The sequence below is a fragment of the Cottoperca gobio genome, chromosome 15 (genome assembly GCF_900634415.1).
Source record: "Cottoperca gobio chromosome 15, fCotGob3.1, whole genome shotgun sequence".
Lineage (NCBI taxonomy): Eukaryota > Metazoa > Chordata > Actinopteri > Perciformes > Bovichtidae > Cottoperca > Cottoperca gobio.
The window spans coordinates 21123625-21136729 of record NC_041369.1 but is presented as its reverse complement, the minus strand read 5'-3'; the positions used below and the strand labels follow the sequence as shown (position 1 = coordinate 21136729).

General features: G+C 44.3%; 1 protein-coding gene across 1 annotated transcript in view; it reads left to right on the top strand.

Annotated features, from left to right (window-relative positions):
- ehbp1 (EH domain binding protein 1) overlaps window positions 1–13105 on the top strand; it is a 114615-nt gene that overhangs the window by 92140 nt on the left and 9370 nt on the right. The window contains 1 exon segment of the mRNA XM_029450252.1: window positions 12836–12933. Coding sequence (XP_029306112.1) covers window positions 12836–12933 — 98 coding nt within the window.

The following is a 13105-nucleotide window of genomic DNA, read 5'->3' as shown; positions in this document are numbered from 1 at the left end:
ATGGGGAGGGAGCGGGGGGGATTACTCCGGCGTTTTGCATCAGTTGCTTTCAGCTGGGTGGCCCTGCTTGTCAAAAAGAAGAAGGGAGAGACGGAGGGAAGAGAGAAGGAGAGAAAAGCATTTAACGCGGCACATTGAGAAGAAGAGGGCTCTTAATGCCATCAAAGCAAGGGGAGAAATCAGCCATTAATTATTCTGGCCCTCACACACACACACACACACACCACACACACACACACACACACACACACCCTAACATGCAGGCAGGCGGGCACACAAGTACACACACACAAACCATGTGCATCCCTTCTGTTGTTTTCTCCAATTGTAGATCATTTCAGTAACATCTGGTCCACGCCAGTCTTGGAAGCCCACCAGGACTACGGTTGACAAAATGTTACCATTGGCGTGTGTGCGTGTGCGTGTGCGTGTGGGTGCGGTGTGTGTGTGTGTGCGTTCACCTTAAATGATTTGCGTGTGGATTGAATTATAGTCCTGACGTTGAGGAGAAATCTTTCACCCTTAGATTCAGGAGGAGGGGCAGATGACTGGGCTATTCATTGGCTGATAAGAACTGATGGGGAGGTTAATAAGCTACACACCCAGGTCATCACAGGCTTTCTACTGGGCTACAGAGGAGAATGGAGGACGATGATGATGATGAGAGGTGTGTGTGTGGCAGGTTGTAAGCCGTGGAGTTGGCAGAAGTGCATCTCTTCAGTATCTGTACGCTGACGTACCTTTTTATTCCCTCAAAGTTCTTTCTATCACACTAAATTACTCTTACGAAGCCGCATCGCATAAAGGTTCTGTTAAAGCGTCTTTAATAAGACGCATGTAACATTTATTAAATTGGTAATTGAAGTGTGCACGTGTTTGAGCAGGGGGTGTTGCTGCAGGGCAAACCTGTGCACACGTATATAAACATGCTCCAGCTGGATTTAGGAACCTTTAAAAAAGGAGGAAGTAAGAAGGAAGTAAACTATGGAGTAGTTGTGTGTAGTGTAGTTCTACATAGTGTGTGTGTGTCATAAGATTTGAACATCCTAGACACATTTTTGAGAATCTGCACGTTGGAGACTTGTTGCTCCTCCTGCTGCACGCCCTCATTTAGTTTGCTTTCTTCTGGGACGTCCCAATCAGGAGCAGACATGCGTGATCGTTCAGTGGTCTCTTAGTGCAGGTGTATAAAACAAGCCACAGTTTCATATCATATCTTACGTGATGAATATTTAAATTAGAATACAGAAATAAAATGGAACAAAGTATATAAAAGTAGCAATAAAGGAAGGAACACCAAGAGAACCAAATTATATTTACCTTTTATTAAACATTACATTGATATTTATTAAGCAGCTTCACAAACAGCTCAGGCTACTGTTTCCCACAATTCCCCAGTGTAACCTGAGGCTATCGCACGCACCCCCACTGGGCAGGAGACAAAACACTCAAACTGAAAAACTAATAATCTCTAATCTCTAATCTCTAATCTCTCTCTCTCTCTCTGTCTCTCCTCTCTGCTCTCTGTCTCTCTCTCTATCTGATGTCTCTCTCTATGTCATCTCTCTTACTATAGTCTCTCTCTCTGTCTCTATCGTCCTCTCTCTCTCTGTCCTATATATGTCTCTCTCTCTCTGCTCCTCTCTGTACCTCTCTCTCTCATGCTCTCTGTCTCTCTCTCTGTCTCTCCTCTCACCTTATCATCTCTCTATCTCTGCGTCGCTCTCTCTCTCTGTATCTATTCTCTCTTCTTGTCTATCCCTCTGTCTCTTCCTCTCTCTGTCTCTTCTCTCTCTCTCTTCTATGTATCATCTAGTATCTATATGATCTTCTATTCATTATCTCATATGTATCATGTATCTCTATCTAGTCTATCTTTATTGTGAGTTATCTTATCTCTATGTTTAGGGCTATAGAGTCTGGGAGATATCTATAGAGAAATTGTCGAGGAGTAGTCGGTGCGAGGGTGGAATTAGAGCTCTCTAGGAGGGAGAGAAAGGAGAGAGAGAGGAAAGAAGAGATAGAGAGACAAAGAAGAGAGCTGAGGGAGGGAGAGAGAGGATAGAGAGGATCTCTCTCTTCTCTCTCTTTCTGTCTCTCTTCTCTCTCCTCTCTCTCTTCATCTCTCTGTCTCTCTCTCTCTCTCTCTCTGTCTCTGTCTCTCTCGTCTCTATGTTCTCTCTCTCTCTCCTCTCTCTTCTTCTCTCTCTCTCTCTCTCTCTCTCTCTCTCTCTCTCTCTCAATAGACAGATAAGTTGAATTGTTAAAGCCGCGGTAGGCAGTTTATTTTTGGCATCATCCATAATAATGTTTGCACCTCCTCTTGGCTCTGTTTTCAGCCTTTAGAAAATCTAGCTTGTGACGGGAATATTTGGCCAATTACATCACAGGTCATTTCAGAATAGGGTGTTCCTATTGGCTGTTCTACAAATACAGACGCACAAAATGAAAACCTGATTTAACGGTGGAATATTATGCTGGGAAAGTTGCTATTCTAGCATTGTTAACAACTGCCTACACTGCAAAGCAACCCAAGAAAGGAAGACGGACTCATCAAGGAGCTCGTCTTCTGCTCTCGGCTACAGTTAGCAGAAGGCTAAGCTATTAGCAGCAACTGTCTCTGAAACGCTTTGACGATATTGTTGCTAGCTAGAGCATGGAATCACAAAACAGGGCTGTAGTTCTCAGAGTTTATATTATATAATATATATTATATAAGCGCGTGCCCGTGGGGGTCGGGACAGATGGGGGAGAGCTGCAGGAGGAGGGCAGTATCTTCAAATTATAGCAGGTTTTTGCCTTTTCCAGAAAATTGCCTCCCCTGAGGTATCATCTGAATTACAATATGCTAAAAGGTTATTATAGACATTTTGCCCAATAACGCCAAAAATAACTTACCTACCCAGCGTAATGTGCACACCAGCTATCAGGAAGTGAATCTTGGCCATTATTTGAGCTTGGATGGCTCCATCATAAGATCACAACACAAATACAGAATAAACGTAGAGCAGCAGCTTTCACAATATTTAAAGTAAGACTTCCCCTGATGGCTGAGCGTGTTAATGTAGTGGTTCTGAGTTGAAATGAGTTGAAACAGGTGGAGCTGAAGATGTTTTCCCAGTGAGCATCACCACTGGTGTTGAGGTGTTTGATTGAAGAATCTCTCACTTTGTGTTGTATCACTGAAGCTTAATAGGAGCCAGCCCCCAAAGGTCCAAGCAAAGGCTCTCATTCTGAAGAATAGAAAAAGGCACCAAGCAGGACCCTAGCATGGGGTCTCTCCCCTCTCCTCTCCCCCTCCATACCTACTCTTGTCCCAGGGCTAATAAGGAGGCGCCAGGCGCCTTTCCTGCTCCCGATCACCCACTCACCTTAATAATAAAAGAGAGCCCCCTGTGGAAAGGAGCTAGCATGAGCTAGTGAAGATCACGCTGTTAATAGGATGATGCCTTTTTGCCTTTTGTCATGAGATTATGAACGGGGATAGCCTCTCCTCTCTGCTCCTCCACTCTTCTTTGCTCTTCCCACACACAGCTACAGGCCTCCTGGAGGGCCCCGTTGAGTTGGAGTGGAGACAGGCGTAACCGAGGCTTTGTTCCTCTGCTTGTATGGTAAAAGGCTCGCTAATGAAATACCTTTTAGGGGGTATCTGCAGGTGAGCTCCCCAATCAGGCGTTTCAGCAAAAACACACACTCACATATTCTCCGTCTCCTCTTCTCTGCCCCCTCTTGCTATATTAATTACCTGAAGTGCTCTGGCCTTGCTAAAAGCTCTCGATTCTGCCGCTCTCGTTTCTTCTCTTCATCCAACGCGACAGCCACGACGGCCTGAGCTAGCCTAAAGTGGGGGGGTGCAATAGAAAAGGGAGGATGATAATAGTAGTAATGAACACGGGTGATAATAATGAGAAAGGTAATTGAGAAATGGTGTATGGCAGGCCCCCTGATTTCCCTTTTCCAGCCCCAAGCTAAGTGGGGACAGGTTGAAAATCATCTTATTTAGAGCTCAGTTAAATGGTTCTTTTAGAGCGTCGGAGAGAGAGAGGGGATTTCTGACGTCAAAGCTAAAACGAGCTGACAAGCAGAGTAGTGATGCAGCGGCGTAATGGGTTAGGGAGTGTTGAAAGTCGCTGTTGCCGTTGAGTGGCATGGTCAAAACAGCCTGTGCTGTACTGTTCAGATTATTGTTCAACTCTTAAATGCTTCACTGCTGTTCTTTTCTTTTCCACTTTGATTGTTTTCTACTGTCTGTGTATGGATGTGTGAAAGCGCTCCCTGTAGGACGGTACATGCATCAAAGACTTGCTGTTTGATCATCGAGCATGGCCATTTGTGTCTGCATGTATTCTGCTTCTATCTTATGTTTACTTTAAGTGTGTGTGGTGTGTGTGTGTGTTCCCTACCTTCTCTTGTGTGTGTGTGTCTTTCTGTTTCCTCCTGGCCTTCTCACCCAGGCTGTGATAGAGACAGGGCGGGTGTGGGCTTTAACAGACAGAGGCTGCCTCCACCAGCCCATAGTCTGCCACTCTCTGATAATGTTTATTGATTTGTAGCAAAAACACAATTTGATGGAGTGGGCGAGGGAGGGAGGGAGGGAGGGAGGTAGGTGTGGGGGTCGAGTTGAGGAGGGGGGAGGATTGTATTTGTGTGATTGTCACAGCTTGGCTGGTTCTGCCAGACAAACTGATAAATACTCGGCATTTGTTTTGTTAGAGTTTGACCTCATTTAAGTCCCTTAATATAGTTATCAAATACTTAAGTTTAACTCTTAAACATATTTCATTTAAATACTTAAAACCAGAAGGTAGAGAAAGTTAAAGAAGAGCTAAATAACGTAAATGACGCAGCCCACCCCTGTGTGTGTGTGTGTGTGTGTGTGTGTGTGTGTGTGTGTGTGTACAGCGAAGACTCCCAATATGAACATTTCATCTCTAGAGTGAGTCTATTATATGAACTCTGTTTGCCTGAGCCCCCACCTCTTCTTAACCTCTAAGGTGGAGGAATGAGAGGTATCTGGAGGTTGGTCGACTGTTAGCGCTGAGGTCAGACGTGTTTGCCCAAGGGTGTGTGTGTGTGTGTGTGTGCGTGTGCGTGTGTATACACAGAGGAGAGCAAGGAGGCGTGTGTGTTTAAGAGAGAGGAGGAAACACATTAGCAGGACAAACCTATCGTCTGTGTTTAACATGGTCTCTGAACACAAATGTTCAAACAGTGACATGATAGGAGCTGCATATATATATATACTACACACTCTCCTGCTCATTAAAAAAGGCTTTGGCAATCCTCCCGTCTATAGATCATCTCCCCTTGAAACGGTGCTCATGATCAGGGCTGCATGAGAACAAATGTAATGGCACTTACTTTTGCAAGATATACCGACTTTTGTACAATAGCAAATACTTGAATAGAAATGTAAAAGTCTCAAATATCCATATTAGACGTATCTGCAACAGTTTAATTCACAGTTCGCTGGTGTTCCTACAGTATCTGCTTGTTGTAATTAAAGTTTGGGGTTATGTGTAGGAACTCGCAGCACAAGGTGTCGGGACAGATGATTCAACGCCGACTTGAAGCACGAGACGAGACAAGTTTTAAAATACAAAATGTACCAAAACCTTTTAACTTTAAGTGCGACTGATGCCTAATCCTAAACACAAGCAGGACTCAGGATCTTAACCCGAGTCTCAGGTGTCAGAGTTCCTCTCTTTGCACGACCACCATCCACCCTTCCTACCACTTCCGTGCAGCTTGTGACAAAACAAAGCACTTCCTTCACCACATTTGTCCGTGAGCATGATCCAAGCAGCAGTTACTGTACAATACCTCCGAAATGATCGTGCAAAAGAAATGAGCGCTTTACAAATCTTATTTCTAGAAGACAGAGTTACGAAGTCTGAAAATGGCAAATATCAGTTTGTATTTAACGGATGCACGATATTGGATTTTTGGAGATGTGCTGATATTCTTCAAATCATTTTGGGGCGATGACGACATGCGATATATACATATGTATATCCACTTAACATCAAGTCTCTCCTGTAGTGGAATTAACATATTATTAAGCTATTGTTAAGTATAAATAAGAGAACTTCTTCTAACTTAATGTATTTTTAAAGCCTTTATCTGTTGATGACGTGCCAGTATCATCGTGCATTGTGATCATTGTGGCAGGTGAGCCTTTATATCCCATTAACACCTCAACAGGTGTTCATTTCAAACCCTTCTTCAACATCTTAACATTTGCCCCGTGCTGATTTTATTATTATTCATTATGAAGATGTAAATCATCCCATGAGATCATTAATGCAGCTTCCTGCCCAACATCTCCACACTGACTGAAACATGCACTTTAACACACTTTGGAACTGGAAACAAATAATTATGCACCCCCACTTATGATTATGGAAAAGACCCAATTCATCCGTCTGCCAGTCAACACCCCACTCCTGCTTCTCCCCCCCCACCTCCACCTCCTTTGTACGCTGTAAAGCAAGCAGTGGTTGACAAATGACACCGGTGGAAAAGGCAGTCATTGTGGCTCAGTGTGAGAGAAGGTTTTTCTTTTTTCTTTTTCTTATTTTACTTTTCTCCTTCTCCTATCCGGGGGGGGGGGGGGGGGAGGGAGGTGAGTGTGAATCGGTTAATGTGTTCCATTCAGCAGACATTATACACAGGTTCAATAAAGCAGGAATCTGCTCTATACGCTGGGACCATTGTGCCATTGAGGGCGGCTAAAAAGGCCTCGAACAAGCCTCCCCGGAAAAAGGAGCCCTCAGCAGCACTCCAGTGGAGAGCAGAATAGAAGAGGGCAGAGCAGGAGGAATCACATGTGAAATGTAGAGGAGAGGTTTGAGGAGGGAGGGGGTCGATTCTTACACACAAGTGTTGTAATGTTGCTGATTTGGTAATTGCAGCAACTGTTGCACTCGGTGTTTATTGCTCAACACAAGCTTTATGTAAGATAAAATGTCCTTCTTTGACTGTAACGTTGGAAGATGAAGAAGATTTTCTTCACGTGAAACTGAAAATCTCCTCCAGCGTGAAAGAAACTGGCTTTAGAATATGCTTTATGGCTCAAGCTGAATTTCTTGCTTACAAGCCTAACAAGAAACTCCTCTACTCACATTAATTAAATCAAGTCTTCAGTACTTGCGCACAGTCCCCCCCCCCCCCCCCCCCCCCCCCCCCTCCGGTCCTCGCCACAGAACTCTCTGATTAGGCCTGTCATGCATATTCACATCGCTGCAGTGACAGCCTTTTAACGAGCTCTTACCTAATCACAGGAAACAATGTTCATCCTGTTCTTTTTATTCCTTCTTTTTCACATTTCCTTTCATGCGTCTTTGGCTTTCATCTTCCCTGATCCCCGCTCATATCAGACGGGCTTGACGGTCGGATGGAGAGAACGATGGGAGAGACACTAGTGCGGCTCGTCCCTAAATAAACAGCAATTCAGAAAGTGACTTGGGCACAGACGAGAAGTTCAGCTCTACGTCCTCCCGTCCCCTCCGCCTCCTCCCCGTCCGTCCCCTCCTCCTCCTCCCCGCCTTTTTACATGTCCGATAGACAAATTGGATTAGCAGCTATTGGATTAAATGGCAAAATGGTGGGATAAGAAATGAGATGAACGTGCTGTGATCACAGCTTTTAATGTTTTTCTCTTTCTGTCTCGTTCATTTCCCCCGTTATCCAAGCCCCCTCCTTCAAGGCACAGAGAGAAGAAGTGGGACTTCCTGCTTATCCACTTACCATATTTCATGGAGTGATGACGTAATGTTTAAACAAATAAGCTGTAGTTGGTAAGTGGCCTGCCGGTCTGAAGGCTGTCTCGTCACTGGAAGGTCAAAGTGTTGCCCCCAGTATTGACTAATTGACTAAAGTGACTAATTGCACTGAAGCAATGAGTCAATTTGTCTGACAGAAAATGAATTGACGAGCATTTTTAGAATCGCTTAATCACTTTAATGATTCATTTGCTATTTGCAGCTTGACATAATTATAAATGTGGGTTTTGGACTATTTTAATATTCCATCTTGGCCTCTGGGGATTTCTGAGTTGTTTGTGTTTTTACCACTTTGACATTTCATTGATGGAAAGATTAATTAAACAGATAATTGACTGCACATTGATGGTAAGATGCAGCAGTTCACCTCTTGGTGGCTGCTTCAGTCACCAAGCAACAATTAAGTGTGTGCACTTTGAGGCCGGATGAACCAAGAGACGTGTAGTGTTAGCATCAAGCTAATGTGTGTAAACAAACACACTGTACAAGCAGGCGAGAGGAGGACGTACTGTACTTGTTGTGTGAGCCAGGTGAACATGAGATTCACTTTCTGTTTCCCTGTCCTGTATAGAAGGACATCAGGGATGAACGTATGTAGTAACATTAACTCCACTTATATTGGTTTACTTTGGCTGGATGACTACGAAGAGTTGAGCAGGTTTTATCTGCCAGGCTTTGGAGAGGAGTTTGAGAGAGAGTCGTAAAATAACTTTTGAGTACTGCAACTTGTAAACCCACGCGGTTTGGACACTTTGTGTGCATGACACACACAAAGAAAGAAATCAATTAATGTACAAATACAACTATGTTATTGCTGCTTGTATGCCTGGCAGCTGTTTGGATCCTTAGCAACTGAAAAGAGTCCATTTACAAGAGTATTTAATCACTCAAGCTACTCCTTGCATGCATTTAGTGAGACCTAGCATAGTAGCATTACACACTTAATTAAAAACCAGCGCAGGCCAGCAGCAGTTTGACCACCTCAGGGTGGGTTTCATTATTCCTATCTACACTGAATGGAACATTGGCCAAGATAGCTATCTTAATCTTATTTGGCTATAGAGGCTCAGGCTGTCTTTCCCCTGTCTTTCATTTCTTACTCTCTTATGGATGCATACAAACACACATTGACCCTTTTGTAACCAGCCTTTCTTCATTCCTTCAGGATAACAGTCTCCCTCCACGCGGCAGTTTGTGTCACAGACACAACCGGCATACAATGACACAGAGGGTGAAACCAGAGAAGGGGGAGACGGGCTATCAGATAGAGGGGTTGTCGGGATGTGTGTATCAGTTGTATCTTGGCTGTGTGTGTGTGTGTGTGTGTGTGTGTGTCTGAGTTGATTGTATCTTGTGTGTTTCTCACCATCGCAGCCACATTGATAGCTGAGGGAACACCAAACGTGATATTAATGACGATAAAGGTGGGGTGGGGAAACCCTGTGTATCTCCATCAGACATGTTTCACTCATCCTTTGATGTCCTGATCAAACATTGTCCCGGTGCCAAACTTATTGCTGCAGTCTCAGCAGATTTTGGCTTGTTTTCTTTGCTCTGTGTTGAGCTCTGAGAAACGGCGTGTAAGGCAAGCAGCAAGACCCAGAATGCAACATGCCAAACCGCCAGATGCTTTGATCCAAGATGGCCCCCTGAGAGCCAGCATGGATCCACAGCTTCTCAGAGCCAAGGCTGGATTCACAGACACAGTGTCAGCGGTGCTTGCCAGGGATATTTACACCATTTGTCTTCATACAACAGTTTTTTCCTCTGTTGTTGTCACTCTTAACATATGCCATTTGGTGGGCGCGCTCATTACAGTGCACAGAGGGGATCCATCTTTAGAAAGACTGGGATTCACACCTCCAACCCTGCATTACAGCCTTACTTCAGTGCAGCTCTTACTAAGCATTTAAAACCCAAACAGCCGTCGCTTTGAACAGTTTTTTTATTTCATTTAGTGACAGATTAAATTATGTTAACATTAGTGCTCACAGATTAGTCGATTGATTGGTTAAGAACAATTGTAATAATCAACTAATCATTTAATTAATTTGACAAACGTGATGAGAATTTTCAATGTTATAAAAACACCCTTGTGCTCTGTGAAACTGAGATTTCAGAAGAAGCAATTAATCAAGTGAAAAATAATTCTTAGTCAACATTGCAGTCGCTGTTGTTATTGAATAAAGTTGTCCACTATCTAATGTGTCTTCTATTTATATTTGATGGGTGATAAAACCCCAAACAGGACACCCAGTGAATGTGACTCGATGGCAGGCACACCTCTGTCTCTTTAAGAGTCAGGTAGTATCTGGAGGTCAGAGTTCAACTGTGGAACCCTTGAGTGAAGGGAGGAGGATGCTGAGCAGCTGTCGAGCGTCCTGCGCTACTCGTCCTCCCGCCGTCCCCTCCTTTCTTTCTTGGCTTTGAAATCGCTCACCTGCTTGCCCTTTTTCACTCCCCTCCCTCCTCCACTCGCTTCCACGCTCACCATTTTCCCCTCTGTCCATCTCTCCCTTTCTCCTTCCTCCTATCCTACCTTTCCTCTGACCTCCCTGCCTTTCTCTATTCCCGCTCCTCCTTTACTTTCTCTCCCTCCCTTCTCCTCCCCTCCCTCCTTTCATAAAATGCGGCTGGTGGTTGGCTGGTAGCTGCTGGCTGGCTAGCGGTGGGGGATATAGCTTTATAATCCCCCCTCGTCTTCCAGCCCGCCTCGCCACAATGTCACAGGAGCTTAATATTTGCCATTATTATTTGCTTGTTTTATTTGACTTCGAGGCAGCACAATGACCTGTCAGCGCCGGCTTTATCCCCCCTCCGAGTGTCGTCCGTTTCAAAGTTGACTACAGTAATCCACGAGCCCCCGATTCCGCTAAATCCTGAAGCTTTCTTTCATTCGCTTCTTCTTTTTTTTTTTTCTCTCCCCCTCCTCCCGCTCCACCCTCCTAAATGAAATTACATACATCTGCTGGCTCAGAGTATCACAAATGTCCACACACTCACCGGTGTCCGCGCACACATCCACGCGCCTGCCTTTTGTCGTGGATGACGCAGCGGACCCAACACTCCCTCTGCAATGAGCTGCAGTGTGTCTGACTGAGGTGCTTCTGTCCTGAGCAGCTGCATCGGCCGTCTCTTTGCACAGATTGTGATCAGATTCAGGTTCCCGTCAAGCTGCAAACTTATTGTTTTTAAGTTTATATTCGTGCAATAAAAGCACGAGTGCAAAGAGCTCGACACACTCGATGTTTGAATCCATCAAAAAGAAGGATGAGAAATATAAAACATCCGGTGTACAGCACACCAATGCTGTTCTTGTTATTCAGAGGGCTCCCAATTAATAAATAAGTGGTATGAAATGTCTTCTTAGTGTTAATTCTGTTATGATGCCTGTCATAGCTTCCCAGCTATTAAAGCCTCTTGAGAAAGGGAGAGATAATAACATAAGCCTTAAGACCATCTTTCATCTGGCGTCCTCTGTTTTCATCCGTTTCTTTCTCTTCACAGACGCACTGAGTGTCAGATTATTGCTGCTGTCGCTGTTTGAATGGCCTCAAGTGCCACAAAGCTTATATCCCAGTTCTAGAAACAAACGGTGCTCAGTAAACTGACCACAGCAGAGTGAATTTACACAATGAGGGAGAGAAAGAGCACCGACGTGTCTCCATCTGGTCACAGCCTGTCATTTACTCCAATGTCGTAATTCATCTGGAAAGACTCGAAACAAATATCAGTTTTATACTCTGTAATTATTTGTAGGAGAACTTTAATAACGTGTTTATACATTTTAAAGGCCTGACTCTGTCGCTTTAAATCAAATATGTGATTAAAGGTTTTGTCTTAATTGTCGACGGATCATATTTGAAAATAAAAGCTTATTTTACTTGTTTAAAGCTTGATGTCGTTGTGGTCTTGTGCCTCTGACACATTAAGACATTAAGATGAACATAACTCTGGTCTTTAAAGGATCTGATTTCAGTTCCACAAAGCAGCCGACAGATGCCCCGTGTGCATAGACGGGTCCTCTTCCAGTCTTTACTCCAGGTCAAACATGACCGGTGCTTTTCATTGCTAACGTTTAAAGGTTTCCATTCCGCGTGCTTTGTCCGTATCAGTTGTACGCATCCCATTGTACCCTGTAAGTAAGTTACAGCATAGAGCTTTAGCCCCAGGCGTGGGCGAAGCTTACATTAGCCATGCATCTGAGCCTTGCTAGCTCTCCGTGTGCTGAACAGGTATTACACTAAGAGTCGGAGAGTTGCAGAGACGTGGGTTTTATTTTTTTGAAGGCCCGCTGAGTGATTGCTGGGATACGTATTGCCCTACAGTGAGAGGCTCCACTCTGTAAAGGCGCTCGACGGTAATCGCTGAGTTAATCCCGCCCCGGTTGAAGCCATATTGACGTTGTGAAGACATGGTGTGAAGTATGTGAATGTTTACACAAGGAACATAAGCGAGCAGTGTATTTACACACACATAAATATCTGCTGGATGTACTGACTCTGCAGTGGCACAAAGACAGTCAATTATCATGTGTGTGTGTGTGTGTGTGTGTGTGTGTGTGTGCGTGCCTGAATACACCCTGCGCTTTAATTCACTCATTTAAAGACACAGATGATGAGACGATTCCCTTTTATCCATCAAGTAGTAACAATTCATTCTTTGGTTCAGACAATAATAACAAAAGTCCATCCTAGTTTCTCAAAGTCCGAGGTGATGTCTTTAAATGTCATGTTGTATCAGTCCAAAACCCAAAGACAGTTTTACATCCTGTAAAGCAGAGGAAAGCAGGACATCTCCATATTTGAGAGGCTGAAAGAGCATTTCTGCATTAAGAATAGCAACAATGAATCGATGATCTTCCTGTGTTGATCGACTGACGGCTGCGGCTCGAATGTAACCGATGTTGGTATACTGGCTTTACTCCTAAGCAGCTGTCTTTATGGCTTTAACAGGCTTCAAGGAAACAACTGAGGAATAAATATCAACAGCTTATTGAACTGTTGTACGATCATGTGTGTAACGCTGCTTCTCTGTGTTTGTGTGCAGGCAACAACAAGGAGGAGGAGGAGGCCATGATGCAGGAGTGGTTCATGTTGGTCAACAAGAAGAACGCCCTCATCAGACGACAGAACCAGCTCTCTCTGCTGTACGTATACGTCTGTCATTAGTCGTTCTGCCCCGCGACACGGGGCGGGAGTGTGCGCTCCACTCCATTCAGCCCCTCTGTCTATCCGCTCATTGATTTACATGTGGGCTGGATATGAAATCAATAGAAATGTGGCGATCATCACTCCATCGCTCGTCTCTTTGTATGTGGT